The sequence below is a fragment of the Mustela nigripes genome, chromosome 14 (assembly GCF_022355385.1).
Source record: "Mustela nigripes isolate SB6536 chromosome 14, MUSNIG.SB6536, whole genome shotgun sequence".
In the NCBI taxonomy this organism is placed as follows: domain Eukaryota; kingdom Metazoa; phylum Chordata; class Mammalia; order Carnivora; family Mustelidae; genus Mustela; species Mustela nigripes.
Window position 1 is genome coordinate 77,309,676 of NC_081570.1, and position 21,243 is coordinate 77,330,918.

The 21,243-nt window shown below is 36.0% G+C and overlaps 1 protein-coding gene across 11 annotated transcripts in view; it reads right to left on the reverse strand.

The window, feature by feature from the left end:
- ZNF644 (zinc finger protein 644) overlaps nucleotides 1-21,243 on the reverse strand; it is a 123,927-nt gene that overhangs the window by 84,493 nt on the left and 18,191 nt on the right. For 10 of the 11 annotated variants that reach the window (XR_009399531.1, XM_059375357.1, XM_059375358.1 and 7 more), the window contains one exon: nucleotides 4,820-4,880. The exons of the other annotated variant lie outside the window; for it this stretch is intronic. Coding sequence is in view for 9 of the 10 variants with exons in the window: in XM_059375357.1 (XP_059231340.1) it covers nucleotides 4,820-4,863 (44 nt within the window). In the remaining variant the exon portion in view is untranslated. The remainder of the gene's footprint in view (nucleotides 1-4,819; nucleotides 4,881-21,243) is intronic. 11 annotated transcript variants of the gene reach the window in all.

A 21,243-nucleotide genomic window follows, 5' to 3' on the forward strand; every position in this document is an offset into this window, starting at 1 on the left:
AATAAATGGGTTAATCCATTAACAAAACTACTTTGGCTTGTTGTTATACTTATTAATTGGATGTTCTGATTTGCACTGCATTAATTTTGCTTTCTCAAAAGACTTGGAAATGTAAAATCCTTCTTAAAAAAATGCACCAATTAATACCACTTTTCAATTAGACTGGCATGGATTAAAACACGAGTTAATAATACTTGGTGGGGTGTGGAGAAAGATATTCTCACTGATAACAAAATTTTTTTTTTAGATTTTATTTATTTGACAGACACAGTGAGAGAGGAACACAAGCAGGGAGAGTGGAAGAGGGAGACGCAGGCTTCCTGCCGAGCGGAGAGCCCGATGCGGGACTCGATCCCAGGATCCTGGGATCATGACCTGAGCCGAAGGCAGACGCCCAACGACTGAACCACCCAGGCGCCCCTCCTAGCAGAAATATTAAGTGATATAATCTCATTGCAATTTTGCAGTATCAGAAATTAAAGTGCACATATATACCGACCCAGCAATCCACTGCTACAAATTATCTCACACAATTCCAATAATGCAGTGAAGAGTATTTATTGCAGCACTGCATATACAAGCAAAAAACCTTTAGATTTACCCAAGTATCTCTATCAACAAGGAAACAATTATATTAAATGCAATCCATATATGGAAAAATGTCCAAGACATACTGGCAAATGGATAGAGAAAGATGCAGAATACATATCAACTATTTCTGATAATTTACGGGAACATAGTGCTGGGTGAGAGAGTTTACTCATTCTCAACATCTATACACTATTTGCTCATACTTAAATAAGTGTATGTGACTTCCATTAAAAAATTGATTGAGCACCTGGGTGGCTCAGTAGGTTAAAGCCTCTGCATTCGGCTCAGGTCATTATCTCAGGGTCCTGGGATCGAGCCCTGAGTTGGGCTCTCTGCTCAGCAGGGAACCTGCTTCCCTTCCTCTCTCTCTGCCTGCCTCTCTACCTAGTTGTGATCTCTGTCAGATGAATAAATAAAAAACCTTCAATAAAATAAAATTTCAAAAATACTAAATGTTACCTGGCAATATATTTGAAAAAGGTCAAATGTGCACTGTGCAATCTCATCTAGAATGAAGGACAAATTTTTTTTTTAAGTCTTATATACATTGCAACAAAGGTCCGCACATAACTACATTGCTATTAAAGACCGTGAAGCACGGAGAACTTAATTTGAAAATCAAGGAAATTAGCTAATATAAGGTAAGTAAATATAAAGAACTTCGAATCCTTGGATTCAGGGACTCTGTAAAATGGAAAAAGTAGTGGCTGACCATATAAAATATTGAAGCACAGAATGAAGACGAAGAGTCTGAAACTGAGGTATACCTATCTGTGAAGAGAAACTAGCCTAAAATCTTTCAAATACACGTAAGTCAAACAACCTGAAGGTTATATTTCTCTGAATACTCAAATTTTATCAACAAGAAAACTAAACATATTTCACATCAATGATGAAATAAAACAAATAACTGAAGTTCTAACATTTGATAAGAATCTATGTCTAAGAAAATCCTTGTAGGGATCTGAAGAAACAGCAAGAGATGGGGTCAATGTCCAACTCTGTATTCAACCTTTATGGCAGAAGCTGTAGAGAGGAAAAGCAATAAATTGATCCCAGTGGGGAAGAACCTCTCCTTGCTCTGGACTTGCTAGAAGGCATAAAAATCCCCAAGGTGACTACAATGGCCAACCCAACAAGCCTAATTTCAAGAAAAAAACTAGTGTAAAGTACTTTATAATATTTTAAAAGTTTCTTAAGTAAGCATATTATTTATATATTACAGACCTATAATGATAAAACAAATTTTTTAAATTATATCAAACAGCAGACTTCCTGAGCTATAAAAATAAATGTTATCACAATTCCAGACTATAATTCAATTTCCTTCTCTACTCCCAATTTCTTTTTTACCTTTAGGAAAATGAGAAGTTTTCTTTATAGATGTGACCAGTCTTCCTAGCCTTCTACTTGTATTAATCTAATACATCCTTTAAAATCTTTAAAGAAATAACTAGCACAAACTCACAAAAAGAATACTGTTAGAAGCAAGCACTCCAATTTCTATGACATGGGTTAATGCCTTCATTTGAAAAGAGTAATCAAATCAACACAGTTTTCCTTAAGGTCTCAACTAAGAACATTACTCGCCATTTTTTAAAACTGGATTGAAAGAAGACTTTGGAGATATTTTAGGGCTTTCCAAAATACCTACAATGCTGCTTCTGTATTGTCCCCATTGACTCCTTCCTACAGCCCAACAGCAACTGTGCCAATGTCCTCATCCCATTCCAGCCAGTATTCTGAATCCCTAGATGACTGAGAGAGAATTATGCTCATTGTTCCATGTTTTACAAAATTCACTAAGTACACACAGTACTCTGGCATTGTACTACTAAGGTAAGTACAACATTGATGGTGTCTACCTTCAAGGGGCTCACAGTCCAGTAAAGAAAACACTCTACTGCAGTATGGCCAGGTCTGGCCCAAAGGATAAGATTTCAGGAGATATTTCAGGAGATAAGCTGATGAGCAGGAGGAAGGACAATGATGGTTGGGGGAGGTGAGAGGCTAGGGAAGAGTGACAACATATAATTAGGACTAAAACTAAACATAAGAAACATCAGACTTAGTTTATTCAGATAATTCTAGGCATTCTGGAATAGCTGCAGTGAGACCATTGTATACCAAGTCATGGAGCTTACATTTTATTGTGCAGGTGATACGGGAACAGTAAAGAGGACAACTAGAGGAAGGAAAATAGTGTAGAATGCTGGAAAGTGAGGTCAGAGAATTGAAGAATCCAATAAACAAAATAACAGAGAGAATACATAAAAAATTTGTAGCATGGTCATACAATGGAATATTACTCAGTAATAAAAAATAATGAACTACTGATATTCATACAACAAGATGTATGTTGATTGAAAAAAGCCACATATTAACTAATGCATATTATATATTTCTTATACATAAAATTCAAGAACAGGCAAAACTAAGCTATGCTGATAAAATTCAGAAATTTTACCTCAGGAGGAGAAGGCTATTGGACTGGAAAGGGAAGAGTATGAGGAACTTTCTGAGCAATGAAAATGTTCCACGTCTTCATACCTCTATGGTAGTTACATGTGTGAACATATATGTATGTTTTACATATGTAAAAACCTCATTCAGCTCTATACTTTAAATTTTACCATTCACAAACTATAACTTAATTTATATAAAAATGTAAGTTATACATTTGCATTAAGTTCTATGCAAAAAATGCATAATTGTGGTAGAATAGGGTCAGAATATGTTAAACCAGTGTCATCCCTTAAGTGATACCTGACATAAGAAATCAGAATAAAGGTTCTAACACACTGTATATTCAATTAACAAACAAAATCCCTATAAGACCTTAAGTACAAAAGTCTAGCTTCTTTTTCCTACAAGAAGATATATAGGCAAGTGTTCCTTATAATAGATGCTGTGGAGATAATGCACTCTTCCTAAAGAAAAGAACTAGCTCACTATAAACCAAATAAGTAAAAATTCTCTACACAGGAGTACCTACCTTACAAAAGTACTAGAAAGATTAACAAGGCATGAGAAGCAGTTAACACAACATACAGCACAATCACTACAATTACTATTATATAATAGCAATAAAACAGAAACTCTCCTTCAAATTATGCCTAAACCACTTACTAAGAACACACTGTTTAACTCCATATCACTTAACTACAGCACTTCTCATTCTAGATTTTTGATTTTCCTTTTTTTAACTTTGAGATCATCAAGTTTTCAACAGCTTAAACATCTGGTTAGATTAGAGAAAGACCAAGTTAACTACAATTTAAGTATTCCTTTTAATCTGTTTATATCCTGAAACCATGTTCATTTGCCAGAAGACTGTTAAGTCTTTTTAACATCTGAACAGTTTCTATTATTAAAAAGCATTCTTTCAGAGCACCTGGGTGGCTCAGTTGGTTAAGTAACTGCCTTCGGCTCAGGTCATGAACCTAGAGTCCCAGGATCAGGTCCTACATCAGGCTCCCTGCTTGGTGGGGAGTTTGCTTCTCCCACTGACCTCTCCCCTCTCACACTCTGTCTCATTCTCTCTCTCTCAAATAAATAAATAAAACCTAAAAGACACAAAGACACACACCCCCCCAAAAAAACATTCTTTCACATATCAGACTAAAAAAGTACATGATCACAATTCAATTTCCTGAAAGTCAACAGCCTTAAAAAAAGAATGCAAATCAGAATGCTAAATTAGAAAATTCATTCAATGACTTTGACCAATTCAATGACCAACACAGATACTCTTTGAAACAATCATTTATATTCTGAACATTATATTAATATAAAGAAGTCACAATTTGGCAAATTTAATCAATTTATGGAAGTACTTCATTAATCAAAATAAGTAAAATTCACAAAAGCAAAAACTACTCGAGCACTATAATCCACTGAGAACATTGAAGCATGCAGCAAATCTCTTACTGAACTGTTTTCTGAATAGCTAACCCAAACACCAACTCAATTTTCTCACATGTTTAATAGTCACATACTTAAGTTAAATTCAACATAAAGGAAGGAAAACTAAGAGCACAATTTGATGATTCTATTGTTACTCCCATCAAATCAACTCGAGCAAGTACCTTAAAGTCAATTCTTTGTATTTCAAAATTTTATTGAAAAACTCATTAAATCTGAACTTGAAGGCAGAGTTTTAAAACATAACTTTTTCTATTATTCCCACTTTGATATATAACATTTAACAAAGTAGTCTTCTACTTACCTAGATTTTGTCTTATTAACATCTCGTTGCAAAAACAATCTCATTCGAAATTAACTCAAACCTGAAAGAATACATGTAAAGACCATCATTTAATTTTTGTGTCAGTATGAATAAGTACATCTATGATACACTTACTCTTTGAAATTAAAAATCACAAAACAAGTTATTTTGACATAACGTGTCCAAAAAAGTTGTTAAACTAAAACATGATCATATTATACTTTCAGGAAACTTGCTCAAAACCACCTTTTTTATGAACAATAATCTATTCAAATGACAAACTTTCTAGTTTTCTTTTAAAAAATTTACAATAACTTATTTTCATTAATTTTAATTGTAAAGCAATAAAAATCAGTATTTGTTAATAAAACACACACTTCTATATAGATGCTTATCTAATACTATTACATATATACTAAAAAGTACACCAAAAAGCTGAAGAACAAAAAAGTATGAGATGGCATAAAAGTATATACTAACAATAAATACAATAACAGCTAACAGTGATTAAATACTAAATGCCAAGGACCATTATTCTAGAGGATAGTACATACTGATACTCTCCTGCTTCTTCAATTTAATTCACAATCTAGTATAACAGCTATCCCAACATTCCACTGAAAACTGACTTGAAAAATCTACCCCTAATTTTATCATATTCCACAAATTCTGAAAACTCAGTATGTCTCATCCTGTACTCTACACATCTTCCCCAACCTGAAACTAACTTGTTCTTTTGCATTCTTATTCACAAAAAATGGCACTACCATACCTACTGCCATTCTCGCCTACATTCCTATAACTATTCTATTTCCAGACTATCATCTCAAATTTATTCTTCCCAGAATCATGTAAGGTATAATTTTCCAATGGCTATCCTGAGGGTATCAAATCTATGATTCAAGTCCTTCAACAGTACTCACTAATGATCTCATTCTTATCAATTATCTCCAATCTTTACTTTCCCATTCAATGCAGGTTTCTAATACTAAACTCCTTCAAATTCCAGAACAGCCCCCTTGCCTTCTCAGCTTTCTCACTGCTTCGCATAGTGAACTATTCTACTTTCTATCTCTCTTTAATTTTGCTAAAACCTTTTTTACTAGTTTTGCAATAATTAGTTTAGTCACCTTGAAAGATCCCTTTTCAATTTCTTCACAGTTACATTGTTTCTCAATTGATACAGAAACTGGTGATAACTCTGTATCAGCTGTTCACTTAGATGTTTTCTGAACTACAGTATGGACACATGGGAGTCATAAGAATTCATTCATCTTATTTCATCATTTCACTGGGTGGCACATAGTAAAAGTACAACAGTGTAGGCCCACTTAAAGATTAGAAAAAAAATTCACAACACTTCTGAATCCAATAATATTTCTTTATGAAATAACTATATCTAAGTAAAAACACAACTGATAAAAAATCAGCCCAGTGCAAACTTTTATTGAGCGAATTAATTAATTTCACTGATCATCAATACCAAGATTACAGTACTAAATGTTTGCATCCCTACAGAAAACAAACTTTGTGGACTATAAATCCTAGACTCGTTGAAGTATTAGACTGAAGCAGAAAAGAGCTAGAAAAGGAGGTGAATATGGTCTTAACACTAATAATGTCAACAGTCTAACAAACTGTTTCTCAAACTTTAGCATATATTAGCATCACCCAGAGGGCCTGTTACACAGACTGCTAGCCTCCACCCTCAAAGTTCCTGATTCAGTAATTCTAAATTAGAGCCCAGTGATTTGCATTTCTAGTAAATTCCTAAGGTGATGTTATTTCCAGGACCACACACTTAGAACCACAGACCTGGAGTTTTCCTCATAATGTCTAGAAGAGGCGAGAATATTCTCTCGGCCACCCACTGCCCCCAATCTTTACCTACCCATAACTGGATACTGTGACCTATTACAAGCTAAGCTATAAATCACAGTAAGAACACTAAAAGTCTACTATGAATTGCTGAGTGTAATGGGATGAAAAAAAAAATGGCCCTGCAAGAGAATCCACATTTGAATCCCCAGAATCTGTGGATATTACCTTATATGACCCTTACCCCTCAAAAGAAAAGTCTTTACAGATGTGATTAAATTAAAAATTTTGAGATGGAGAGATTATCCTGGATCATCTGAGTGGGCCCTAACTTCAATCACATGTATTCTTATAAAGAGGGAGATGAGGAAATTTCACTATACACAGAGACTGCGAGGACAGAGAAGAGAGAGATTTGAAAATATTGGCCTTGAAGATTGAACTCATAGTCAGGAATGTGAGTAGCCACCAGAAATTGAGAGAGGCAAGGGATAGAGCCTCCCCTAGAATTTCTGGAAAGAATAACACCGCTGACACCTTGATTTCTGCCCAGTGAAACCAATTTCAGACTTCTGGCTTTTAGAATTGACAGACAGTAAGTTTGTTGTTTAAAGCAACCTAGGTTGTGATAATTTGTTAGAACAACAGTAAGAAACGACTATACTGATGATGGTAGGTTTTCTAGGAAATAAACCAGAAGCACTACATAAAAGGTGTTATGAACTGATTATTCATATGTTGAAACCCTAGTTCCCAATGTGACTGCATTTGCAGAAAGGGCCTTCAAAAAGGTTAACTGAGGTTAAATAAGGACATAAGGATGGGGCCCTAATCCAATAGAATGGGCGTCCTTACAGGAAGAAAAAGACACATGCACCAAGGAAATGCATGCACAGAGGAAATGCCATGTAAGGACACAGAAAGAAAATAGCCATCTTGAGAAGAGAGAAGCCTCAAATAAACCTAACACCTTAATTTTGGACTTGTAGCCTCCAGAACTGTGAGAAAATAAATTTGTTGCTCAAACCACCAAGTCAGTGGGATCCCAAGGACCCTGGGATCATGACCTGAGCCGAAGGCAGTTGCCCAACCAACTGAGCCACCCAGGCACCCCTTACAAAACAATAGCAAGTGGGAAAGGAATTATCACTCATGTACCTGAGAACACAGTGCAGGAATGAGTCTACTCTAGTAGACTAATACAAGGATATACACGTTTGCACAACAGTGTGAATGCACTTAATGCCACTTACCTATACTTTAAAATGCTTTAAATGTTAAACACCACACAAAGACAGTAACCTTTGACTTTAGTTCTTTTTTATTTTTCTCTGTAATATTTCAAAGTCTGAGAAAAAAAAAACACTTTGTAATTGCATTTGTTCCCCAGAGAGCCAAACCAAGTCACTGTAAATACTATATATTTTAATGGGGAATTTATAATGAAGCTTGATAGGAAGTACTTTTTAAACCCATACCTAAAAAGTGTAATTAAAATACTGTTTAGGTGAGTGTGGGACACAATGAGAAAACAACAGATTGATATCCCTGGATGAATACTGAGCAAAAATCCTCAATAAAATACTAAAAACCAAAATTAACACATGAAAAGAATTCTACACATTGACTAAGGTGGATTTATTCCTGGAATGCAAGAATGGTTCAACAAATGAAAATCAACGGAATACACCGTATTAACAGAATGAGGGACAGAAACCTCATGATCATCTTAAATGGTGCAGAGAAAGCATCTGTCAAAACCCAATACCTTTTCATGACAGAAACACTCAACAAACTAGGAATAGAAGAAAACTACCCTCAACATAATAAATGCCATAAGTGAAAGGCTCACAGCTAGCATCACACTCAATAGTGAAAGACGTAAAGATTTTATTTTCCTCTAAGATTAAGAAGGAAGGGTGCCTATTCTTTCTTTTTTTTTAATATTTTTTTTATGGGGCGCCTGGGTTGCTGGTTTAAGCCTCTGCCTTCGGCTCAGGTCATGATCTCATGGCCGTGGGATTGAGCCCCACATCTGGTTCTCTGCTCAGCAGGGAGACTTCCCCCCTACCCCGCCCCACCAACCCCCTGTCTGCCTCTCTGCCTGCTTGTGATCTGTCTGTTAAATAAATAAATAAATAAAATCTTAAAAAAAAAAAAAAGGATTTTGTTTTTAAATAATCTCTACACCCAATTTGGGACTCTAACTCACAACCCTGAGATCAAGAGTACCTACCTACTCTTGCTACTTCTATTCAACATGGTACTGAAGTACTAGTCAGGGCAAACAGATAGGAAAAAAGAAGAAATGATCTCAAAACTGGAAAGGAAAAAGTAAAATTATCTGCTGACAACATGACCTTTTAGGTAGAAGATATTAAAGAGTCTTAAAAATTTACTCTAATAAATGATTTCAGCAAAATTTCAGAATATCAGCATGTGAAGATCAGTTGCATTTCTATACACTAATAATGACCAAACTGGACAACAAAATTATGAAAATCTCATTTACAGGGGTGTCTGGGTGGCTCGTCTGGTTGTGCCCAACTCTTGGTTTCAGCTTAAGTCACAATCTCAGGGTGGTGAGATCAAGCCCCAGGTGAGGCTCTCTGCTTAGCAGGGAGTCTGCTTCCCCTCTTCCTTTCCGTTTGCTTGCATGCATATACTCTCTCTCTCTCAAAAGAATAAATACATCTTCAAAAAAAATTAAAAATAGAATTGGCCTATGATTGAGAAATCCCAATTCTGGGTATATATCCAAAAGAATTCTAAGTAGGATCTCAAAGACAGATTTACATACCCATGCTCACTAGCATTATTCACAACAGTCAAGTAGGAGAAGCAAGCGAAAGTTCAAAGACAGAGGAATAGGTAAGGAAAATGTGGTATATACATGAAGCACTGGAATGGAATACTGTGCAGCCTTTAAAAATAAAGTAATCCAATCACAAGTCACATTAAGGATAAACCTCGAGAACATGACACTAAGTAAAATAAGCCAACCACAAAGGGCAAACACGGTATGATTCCACTCATATTGAGTATTTATAGTAGTCAAAATCACAGAAAAAAGTAAAAAGGTTGCTAATCAAGGGTTGGAAGTAAGGGGGTGATAAAATTAGAGTTTAATGGGTACAGAATTTCAATTTTGCAAAATAGGAATTTCTAGAGATCTGGTGCACAACATGTGAATATCCTTAACACTACTGAACTGTACACTAAAATGGTTAAGATGGTAAACAATCTTTTTTTTTTTAATACCATTTAAAAAATAAGTACCAAGAAAAAAAAATACATATGAGGGCCAACATGGATTAAAAGGGACTGAGTTTGCCCTCCATCTGAAAACCCTAAAAAACCAGACCTATATATGAAATGACAGTTTTCAGATATTAGATAGGCAAATACAGAGGGTGAACCCCAAGAGAAGGGAAATAGATAAGGTAAATAAACCCTCCAATGACCCCAACTTACTACAGACCCTCACCCGAGACAGGATACCCAGGCTTGAATCTGGTGGTTTCTGAGTTGAGGAGACTTAACTAAAGCTAAGACAGCTAGGGACTGCAGGGCAGAGTACTAGAGAAGACAACTGCACAGAGCGAGAACACCCATATTATTAAAACAAGCCCGAGGCCAAGGAAAGAGCCACTCAAAAGGATGACAAGAATTACTGCCCTAGTCTCACACAAAGCCAAAAATAAGACCTGCTTCCTTCAGACAGAGTGGAAAAACCTCTTAATTCAGGTAGCACTGACTAGAGTAACCCTAGACTAAATGCTTTTGAAAGACAGACCCAAAAGGGGAAATGTGGCTCAGAAGGGAAGAATCACAAAAAGGCATGAGGAAACTTTCAGGAGTGATAAATATATTCAGTATCTTGTTTGTGTGGTGATAGCTTCCCAACTGTATACTATACATACCTCAAAACTTATACTGTCCACTTTGTACTTCACTACATGTCAATTATTTCTCAATAAATCCATTTTTAAATCCTCAATTAAAACAAAACAAGCCAATCAAAAAATGGGCAGAAGATTTGAAGCCACAAATCTTTTGGTGAAATCTTTCATCAAAGATATACGAATGTTAAGTATATGAAAATATACTACCGCTTTTCATTAGAAAAGTACAAGCTTAAGCCATAATGAATTATCACTACACAACTATAACAATGGCTCAAATTAACAAGACCAACCATACCAAATGCTGATAAATGTGTGAAGGAACTGAAATACTCATACACTCATACAGGAAGATAAATGGTACAACTACTTTGTAAAAAGTAGTTTTGACATTTAAAAAAAAATGTCAAGTATACACTTACTGCATATATGAACAGTCATTCCACTCTCCTACATATTCACCCAAAGAAATGAAAGCATATGTTCACATAAAAACTTACATACAAATGTTCTTTATTTGTAATAGCCAAAAGCTGAAGGAAAAAACATCCATGAACATGTGAACCCGTGCATTATAGCTTTATAATGGAAAAAAGAGTGAACTAATGATACATGCAATGTGGATGAACCTGAAAATAACTATGATGAGTAAAAAAAAATGTAGACAAAAAGATTATATACTGCATAAGGGGAAAGGCAGTAAGTATAAAAGAACTAGAAAGGGGCACAAAGAAAGTTTTGAGGGTAAAGGATACGTTTATTATCTTGATTGTGGTGATGGTTTCATAGGTGTATATAGATACCAAATCTATTCATATTATACACATAAAATTTAAGATTTATTATATGTCAAATACACTTCAACAAATCCATTTAAGATCACAATATGTAAATATTAATAAACTTGGGGAAACAATGAAATATCAAAGAAGTTAGAGTAATAATAATGAGCACAAAAAGAATACCATCATTTATAACCCAAAGAGAACAGATGCAAAAATCACTCATCTTTCAACACCTATCACTGGTACTACAATTACTCTGCAATTGGTAATTCAATGCATGAGCAATGCTTCCAAAATATCATCAGATATATCCTACAAAACAAGATAACTAGAGTCATATGGACCTCCAAACAGAGTGATGCATTTAATTTATACCTGTCTTCTATACTCAGACACCATTCCTACTGAAATATAATAGTGCTCAACCAAGAACACAGAAATGAGCTTTACAGCATGAATCAAAAAATCTGTCTACAAAAATAGCCCCAATTCTATACTACTTCATTATCCATACATTTGGCAATGAGGCTTTGCAGTTTCGCCCATCAAGAGGCAGAATGGTTCCCCCCACCCTTTAACTCTAGGCTTCCTTTTTTTTTTTTTTTTAAAGATTTTATTTATTTATTCAACAGAGAGAGAGATCACAAGTAGGCAGAGAGAGAGAGAGGAGGAAGCAGGCTCCCTGCTGAGCAGAGAGCCCGATGTGGGACTCGATCCCAGGACCCTGAGATCATGACCTGAGCCGAAGGCAGCGGCTTAACCCACTGAGCCACCCAGGTGCCCCTAGGCTTCCTTTTAAAGAAGACCAAGAGAATACATGCATGTCAGTTTGCCAATTCTGAGTTAGACCTCAAGAGACCTTGCAGGCTTCTGCTCTTAGAATCCTGCTACCACCGTAAGAAAAAGCCCCATCTAATCTGCTGCAGGAAACAAGACAGCCCAAATGTCCCACCACAGGCCAGCCTAGAGAACCCAGCCAAGAGCAGCAGTTCCTGAACTGCTGCTAACTGCAGATCCATAAATGAGCCCAGCCAAGACCAGAAATACTTCCCAGCTGACTCACAGACTTGTTTTAATAATAAACACATTGTTTTAAACCACCAAGTTTTAGAGTAGTTTCTTACACAGTAATAGCTAACTGATACGTTATCCTAAAGATAGCAGATTAAATTATCTCTATCTCTAGAAGATTAAGTTTAGATTAATAATTGGCCTAGATCTTAATTTTTAAAAGGGAAAAAAAGACATAAATGTCTACTTTACTATTTTATTAGCAGTGACTCTACAAACATTTTGTCAGTTTGTTAATCTCAAGAGACATATAAACTGAGCAAAATCGTTTTTTACAAGTAATGTTACCAGTCAACTACTATTTTTTTTATGAAATTCTGTTCTTAGACAGCTTTACCAGATTCAATCATATAATGAAAATTTTCAGGATACTCCAAAAATCTATGAAAACTATTACAGAGCAATCTGTTATCTCACCTAACATTCCTTTTCCTATTTATGTTAATAGCACCCTGACTGCCCATTAATAAAACACTTTTACTCAACTGTTAAAATGGTACCCATCACACAGCCCTGAACTGAGGAATGAACAATTGACACCTACGCTGATGAGTATTCCTCAAGTAGCCACAGTAATTTTTTCATGGATGAGAATGTAGGCCAGAGTAGGAAATTAAAACTCCTTCTCAAGATGTCTGCAAGTACTAGGAAAGGTATACTCTTCAGTGGAAATAAGAGCTAGGAGAATTATGCATGTCAGAGCAGCCAGTAGCTATCTCTGCCACCTCCTAACATAATTAGGAATGAAGCAACCAAAGAAAAAACCCAAGCCATGAGATATAAACATTATCACAATGATACGCACCTATCAATCCAAACATGTCTGAAATAATTGCAGTTAATAGCAGAATATTCAAATATTTATCAATCCTTCTACTGAAACCTACTAGAGAAACTGAACAAAATATTAAAAACAGTCACCAAAGGCACCGAAAAGCTGACACAACAGTAAAGAATGACCAGGCCAGGATCGAAGATGGAAACCTATAGATAAAAACTCAGCACCCTGGCGTGCCTGAGTGGCTCAGTTGGTTAAGTGGCTGCCTTCAGCTCAGGTCACAATCCTGGGGTCCTGGGAATGAGACTCCCTTTGGGCTCCCTGCTCAATAGGGAGTCTGCTTCTCCCCTCTCCCACCCACCCACTCCCATGCTCACTCTCTCTCTAATAAATAAAATCTTAAAAAAACAACAACAACCCAGCACCCAAGGATACTTTTGCCTTGAAAGTTTGTTTTGCCAATCCAGATGAGGTAGCTGAGAAACTGATGGTTATTTCTAACATCGTTACAGAGTTAAGGGAACCAAAAAGGGAATGCAAGGTTCAGAAAAGGTGGGAACCATGCTAACTGCTGCCCACTATTTGAGCTGAGACCCCAAAGGACTAAACTCTAGTGAGCAAGAAAGAAACAAGCCCTTGCAAGTACTGCAGCCCTACCTAAAGATATTTAGGTGAAAAAATAAACTCAATCCCTAAAATTTAATTAAAGTAATCCCAGACTGCTGGAGATCCCATATAATACAAGTAATGGTTGACATTACTTTGTTTGTATGGTGCAAACAAAAATCATCTCTGAAAAAGATATTACCATAGGGCTCAGAACTTAAGCCTAGAAAGGCAGCTGAAAATTTAAATGGAAATTTAAGTGAAAGAATATGGCAGTAAGAACCAGAGAAGCAAACAAAAATTCTCAGTATAAATTTTGCCCAAATGACTGAATGACTGATGTATGTTATGTATGCACAAAGAACAACTGAAGGGGTCAAGGGGAAAGAGTTAGCAGAGGTCAGTATATTTACACTTGAAAAATAGAGCCATACTATTGATGTTTTTTCAACAGCATGAATTTCTCAAGTGTGCATAATTTGGGCAACAGGAAGCTGAAGCCTTATAAGGCTGAAGTGCCAGAGAACAGAACTCAAGACCAAGAGAACACATGGAAATTAGTGGCATCTCTAGGAGCAAGAAAATCACAGGGCAAGCGTCAAAATCAGACTATAAATTTCACCCAATTCCCAGAAGAACATTAAAAGAAAGCAGAGTCACTAAAACATATTCATAATGTCCAGTTATTGAGCAAAATTATATCATACACAAAGAAACAGTAAACTGTGATCCATACTCAGGAAAAAAGGGGGAGTCAATAGATACTTATCCTGAGTATCCTGAATGTTAAGGTTAACATATAAGGAATTCAAAGCAGCTTTTCTAACTATATTACAAATATTAAAAGAAAATAAATTCAGGGATGCCTGAGTGGCTCAGTCAGTTAAGCAACTGCCTTCAGCTCAGGTGATGATCCCAGGGTCCAGGGATCAAGTCCTGTATTGGGTTCCCTGCTCAGTGGGGAGCCAGCTACTCCCTCTACATGTTCTGCCTGCTGCTCCCCCTGCTTGTGCTCTCTCTCTCTCTGAAAAATGAATAAGGTCTTTTAAAAAAAAAAATAAGCAAAAAAAGAAAATAGATTCAAAGATTGATAGAAACCATAAAGAAAAAGTTGAAAGGTAAAATAACTACAATTAAAATATTAACAGAAGAGGGTGATTAGAGGCAGAAAAATAATCAGTGAGCTTGAAATATGGCAATAAATTACTGTCCAAAGAACAGAATAAAATGAATGAAGAAAAAATTACCAGTCTCAGAGGCCAAGAGGACAGTATCAGGCAGTCTAACATTAATATAACCCAACTCAACACTGATGTACAAGATGCAACAGAAGAGAATAAAAAAGGTTCAAAATAATGTTTGTTGAAGAAATAACCAAAAACATCTCAGATGATAGAAAACATTAATTTATAGATCCAAGAATCTCAACAAACCCAAGTAGGATAGATATCAAGAACCATTTCTACACACATATCACAGTCAGACTGTTAAAAGACTGAAGGGAAAACCTTAGGAGCAGCCAGGGAAAAATGGCTACATATAGGAAATGACAATGACAACACAAGTAATGGTTTACATCATCAGAAAAAAAATGGGACATACTAGAGCAACACCTTCTATATCCTGTAACAATTTCCTTCAAAATTAAGGTGAATTTTTTTTTAAAGGTTTTATTTATTTATTTGACAGAGAGAGAGAGAGACAGAGATCACAAGCAGGCAGAAAGGCAGGCAGAGGCAGAGAGAGAAGCAGGGTCCCCGCTGAGCAAGGAGCCTGATGCGGGGCTCGATCCCAGGACCCTGATCATGACCTGAGCTGAAGGCAGCGGCTTAACCTACTGAGCCACCCAGGCGCCCCAATTAAGGCGAATTTAAAAAAAGATTATTTTCAGATAAAAATGCCTTTGTGAGGTTTGTGGCTACAGACAAAATAGTTTAAAAAAAGATGGGGGGAGAAAAGAATAATAAGACAGCAAGAAAGTTAAGAAAAAGAACATAACAGAATAGAAAGCACATTAGATTGCACATTTATGCCCCAATACATCAATAATCACAAGAAATCTAAACAAACTTTATACTGTAAGTAAAAGATGAAGTGTTAGATCAGATTGAAAGAAAAACTGATATGGTGGATACATGAAACAATTCTGAAACAAAAAGGCACAGAAAAACTTAAAATAAAGGTTGGGGGGTGGGAATGAACCACTCAAACACTAACTACAAGGCCCGTGTAGCTATATTGTTATTAATTAAGGCAGACTGCAAAGCAAAGAGAATTACTAAAGACAACAAGAAATAATGATGATAAAACGTTCAACTCATCAAAAACATTTCAGAAACAATTCTAAATTTGCAAAAATGGGCAGTAACACAAGAAAGATAAATCCATAATAACAGTAGAAAATTTTAACACATCTCTAATTGAGCCAACATGCTGCAATTAAATTGGTGAGAATATAGAAGTTTTAAACAACATGCTTAACAAAACTGACTTGACACGTATATAAATACCGTACCCGTTTTGTACTGCAAAACACATTCTTTTCAAATATACACAAAATATTTATAAAACCTGGTCAATAAATATATAAAAAGGTACAATCACATTTGGAATCAGGGAAATGGGAAATAAAAACACTACACATCCACTAAAATTGCTAAAATTAAAGATTAACAATACAAAATATTGGTGAAGGTGTTGGTGAAGATGAAGTGCAAAAGTGTTGATGAGATTATAAATTGTTACAGAACACTTTGGGAAGGAAGTTTTTAATACCTTCTGAAATTAAACATAAATACACTCTAAAACTAGGCTATTTAACTCCAAAAAATTTACTAAATATAAATGTGTGCATATGTGCACTAGAGACATGTACAAGAAATACACAGCAGGATTATTCATGAAAGCCCAAACAGTAGAAACAATCCAAATTTCCATCACTAACAGAATGAATTGTGGGCTATTCATATAATGTCCCCTATGATACAGGCACACCTCAGAGACAGCGTGGGTTCAGTTCCACACTGCCACACTATAGCAAAACCGTAAAAGCAAGTAATTTTTTGGTTTTCTAGTACATATAAAAGTGTGTTTACACTATACTACAGTTCATTAAGTGTGCAATAGCAGTATGTCTTCTAAAAAGCATATACCTTAATTTTAAAATATTTTATTGCTAAAAAATGCTAACCATTTTCCAGATTATCATTGAGTCAATCTTTTTGCGGGTCTTGCCTCAATCTTGATGGCAGCTGACTAATTAGGGTGGTGATTCCTGAAGATTAGAGTGGTTGTGGCAATTTCTTAAAAATAAAACAATGAAGTTGGCCACAACTACTGACTCTTTCCTTTCATGAACTATTTCGCTGTAGCATGTGATGCTGTTTGGTAACATTTTACCCAGAGTAGAACTTCTTTCAAAATTAGAGCCAAATCCTCTCAAACCCTGATGCTGCTTTATCAACTAAGTGTGTATGTAATATGTATTTCCTTTGTTATCATTTCAACAGTCTTCACAGTATCATCACCAGGAACAGATTTCATCTGAAGAAAGCATTTTCTTCTTCACTCATCCTATGAAGCAACTCTTCATCAGTTCAAGCTTTATCATGCAATTGCAGCCATTCAGTCACATCTTCAAGTTCCATTTCTAGTTCTCCCGTTGATTCCACCACATCTGCAATTACTGCCTCCACTGAAGTCCTGAACCTTCCAAGTCATCCATAAGGTTGAATTCAACTTCTTCCAAATTCCTATTTATGTCTTTATTTTGATCACTTCTCATGAATTAACAATGTTTTTAATGGTATCGAAAATGGTGAATCCAGGTTTCCTTTTTTCAAGATTTTATTTATTTGAGAGAGTGTGTGAAAGAGAGCATGAGAAGAGGGGAGAACAGAGGGAGAGGGAGAAGCAGCCTCCCTCCTGAGCAGGGAGCCTGGTGTGGGACTCAGTCCCAGGACTCTGGGATCATTACCTGAGCAGTTACTTAACTGACTTACTGACTGAGCCACCCAGGTATCCCTGAATTTATTTTCTTTTAATATTTGTAATATAGTTAGAAAAGGTGCTTTGAATTCTTTATATGCTAACCTTAGTATTCAGGGTACTCAGGATCCATATCTACTGACTGAAGGCAACCACTTAACTGAGTCACCCAGGTGCCCTGAATCCAGGTTTTCAATTTACTTGGTCCACATCTATCAGGAGTCACTATCTATGGCAGCTACAGTCTTACAAAATGTACTTTTAAAACAACAAGTCTTGAAAGTTGAATTTACTTCCTGATCCATGGGCTGCAGAATTGATGTTGGGTTAGCAGGCATGAAAACACTGACCTCACTGTACACCTTTGTCAGAGCTCTTAATGAAGTGCACTGTCAGTGAGAGGTAATATTTACAAGGGAATCTTTTTATCCAAGCAGTAGGTCTGAAGAGTAGGCTTAAAATAGTCAGTGAAACAGTTATAAAAAAATACGCTATCAACCAGGCTTTGTTATTCTATTATACAGCACAGGCAGAGCAGATTTAGCACAATTCTTAAGGGCCCTAAGATTTTTATAATAGTAAATGAGCACTGGCTTCAACTTAAAGTCACCAGCTGCATTAGCTCCCCAAGAAGAGTCAGCCAGCACTTTGAAACTTTGAAGCTAAGCACTGGCTTTTCCTCTCTAACTATGGTAGTCCTATATGGCATCTTCTTCCAATATAAGGCTGCTTTGTTTACTTTGAAAATCTGTCATTTAGTGTAGCCATCTTTGTTAATTATCTGAGCTAGAAATCTTCTGAAGAACTGGCTGCAGATTCTACATCATCACTTGCTGTTTCATCTTGCCCTCTTATGTTCTAAAGGTTTCTTTCCTTAAACCTTGTAAACCAAACTGCTAGCTTCAAACAGTTCGTCTGCAGCCTTCACCTCTCTTAGCCTCCACAGAACTAAAGAGAGTTAGGGCCTATTGCTCTGGATTAAGCTATGGCTTAAGGGAATGTTGTTGCCTGGTTTGATCTATCCAGACCACTGATGTGTTCTCCACATCAGCAATTAGGCTGTTTCACTTTCTCATCATTCTCGTGTTCACTAGTGTATTCACTTATAATTTCCTACAAGAACTTTTCCTTTGCACTCATACCTCGACTAACTGGTGCAAGAGGCTTACCCTCTGGCCTTATCTCAGCCTTTGACATGCATTCCTTACCAAGCTTAATCATTTCTAGCTTCTGATTTATGTGAGAGATGCACAACTCTTCCTTTCCCTTAAAAACTTAGTAGCCATTATAGGGTTATTAATTGGCTTAATTTCAACACTGTCTCTCAGGGAATAGGGAGGCCCAAGTTAAAGGAGAGAGACAGGAAAACAGCCAGTCAATGGAGGAGTCAGAACACACAAAACATTTACTGTTTGCCATCTCATATGGCTGTGGTTTGTGGCACACCAAAACAATTACAATAGTAGCATCAACAATCACTGATCACAGATCACCATCAGAAATAAAAAGTTTGAAATTTCACAAGAATTACCAAAATGTGACAAAAAGATGAAGGCAGCAAATGCTGTTGGAAAAATGGCACCAATAGACTTGCTAGATACAGGGTAGCCACAAACCTTAAATTTGTAAAACAAAACAAAAAACACCATTTGCAAAGCTCAACAAAGTGAAGTGCAATAAAATGAGGTATACCTGCATAGCCATGAAATTGAATGAACTATACTTACATGCAAATACAGACATGAATCTCACAAACAATGCTGGAAAAGCCAAGATCCATTTATATAAATTTCATATAGGAAAAAAATGTATATTTCAAAAAGTAGCAAAAATATAAAACAAAAATGTGGCTACCATAAAAGGTTTGATGGTTGTCTCCCAAGGACAGAGGCGGAGGTCTGACTGGAAGGGAAAAGAATGAAGGAACTGCCAATGTTTTAATTCTAGGGTTAGTTAAGCAGGTACACACTTCTGAACTCTTAAGTTTTATATTTCTTACCATGCATTATTCTGAGTATTTTTTCCACATTAAAAACATTTCAAAATTAAAAATACAGACAGTTATGGTTTTAAAATTTCCCCTAAGCACTGGCATTACCTTATAGTATTGGTTTTATTTTAATTAAAATTACACAAATGCATATTTTAAGAATCAAACAAAGCTTGTATGAAAACTAGCACTACCCACCACCTCTTCTCTAAACATTCCTCCCTCTACCTGATTTCTAAACAATTTGGTTATACTGGTTTTTCATGTTGGATCTAACTGCCTCCTATATAAGAGAATAAATTAACTCTCTAGAATTCATCTATATTTTCTATAATCTCCTCAAACTCCTACATGAGGACGGCTAGCTCACTTTATCACAAAAATGTAAAAGCAGTTTAATGGGGGGAAAAAGTCTTTTCTACAACTGGTGCTGGAGCAACTGAATATACAGAGAGAATAAAAAAAAAAGAATACCAACTTAAATCTCACACTCTATACCAATATTAATTTAAAATGGATTATAGATTTAAATGTTAAATGTAATCTATTATTCCTGTAGAAGACAGAAATCATCAGTATCTAGACCTAGAAAAGGAATTCTTAGAAATATCACCAAAAGTATCATCCATAAAAGAAAAAAATAAACTGGACTTCATCAAAGCAAAAATCTTTTATTTACTCTGTGAAAGATCCTGTTAAGAGGATTAAAAAACAAGTGACGGAGAAAATGTTTGTAAACTACATAACAAGACTCTAAAATAGAACTCTTGAAACTCAAGAGTAAGACTGGCAAAAAAAAAAAAAAAAAGGGCATTTGAAAATCATCACCTCCATTAAATCAACAAGAACAATGGCAAAAAAAGAGTCAACATTTTCCAAATGAGAAATTAACCAAAGTCTTGCCGCAATCTGGGGAGAACTGATTCAAGAAGATGGTTAAATCTTTAAGACCAGCAAACTTTGTAGCATTTTATTTTGTCCTATTCCCATCCTGCCACTGCAGCTTTGAAACTCAACAGTCCACAAACCTGTTGAAAACTAATAGCCTGGCAGCTATTATGGGGGAAAGGGGAACGCAGAAGATGATGAGATCACCTCTACTACATTCCCAGAGGACTGTCATTATTTGACATGTTTGGTGGTTTCTTGGAAGACCCCACTCCTAAAGTTCTCTTAATTTGGCCTCAGAGCTCACCCAATGCAAAAATAAAACAAAGCAAAACTTTTCCCCAAGAATGTTTGTCAAAAAACTATCTGAGGCAATTGTTTCATATTGCAGCTGACCAAGGCAGTAGATAAGAGCTGAGACAAATAACAGGCTAACCAAAGAGCTTAAAAAGAAAAACCAGGCACTAAAAAAAGCTGCAATACATTCCTGAGCATCTAGATGGTCACATGTAAGCATAGGGATGTTCATTGACTCAGGAAAGGCCTGAGAAGGTCCTAAGCACTCACCTCTGGCTGACCAGTGGCTTTGTACAAGC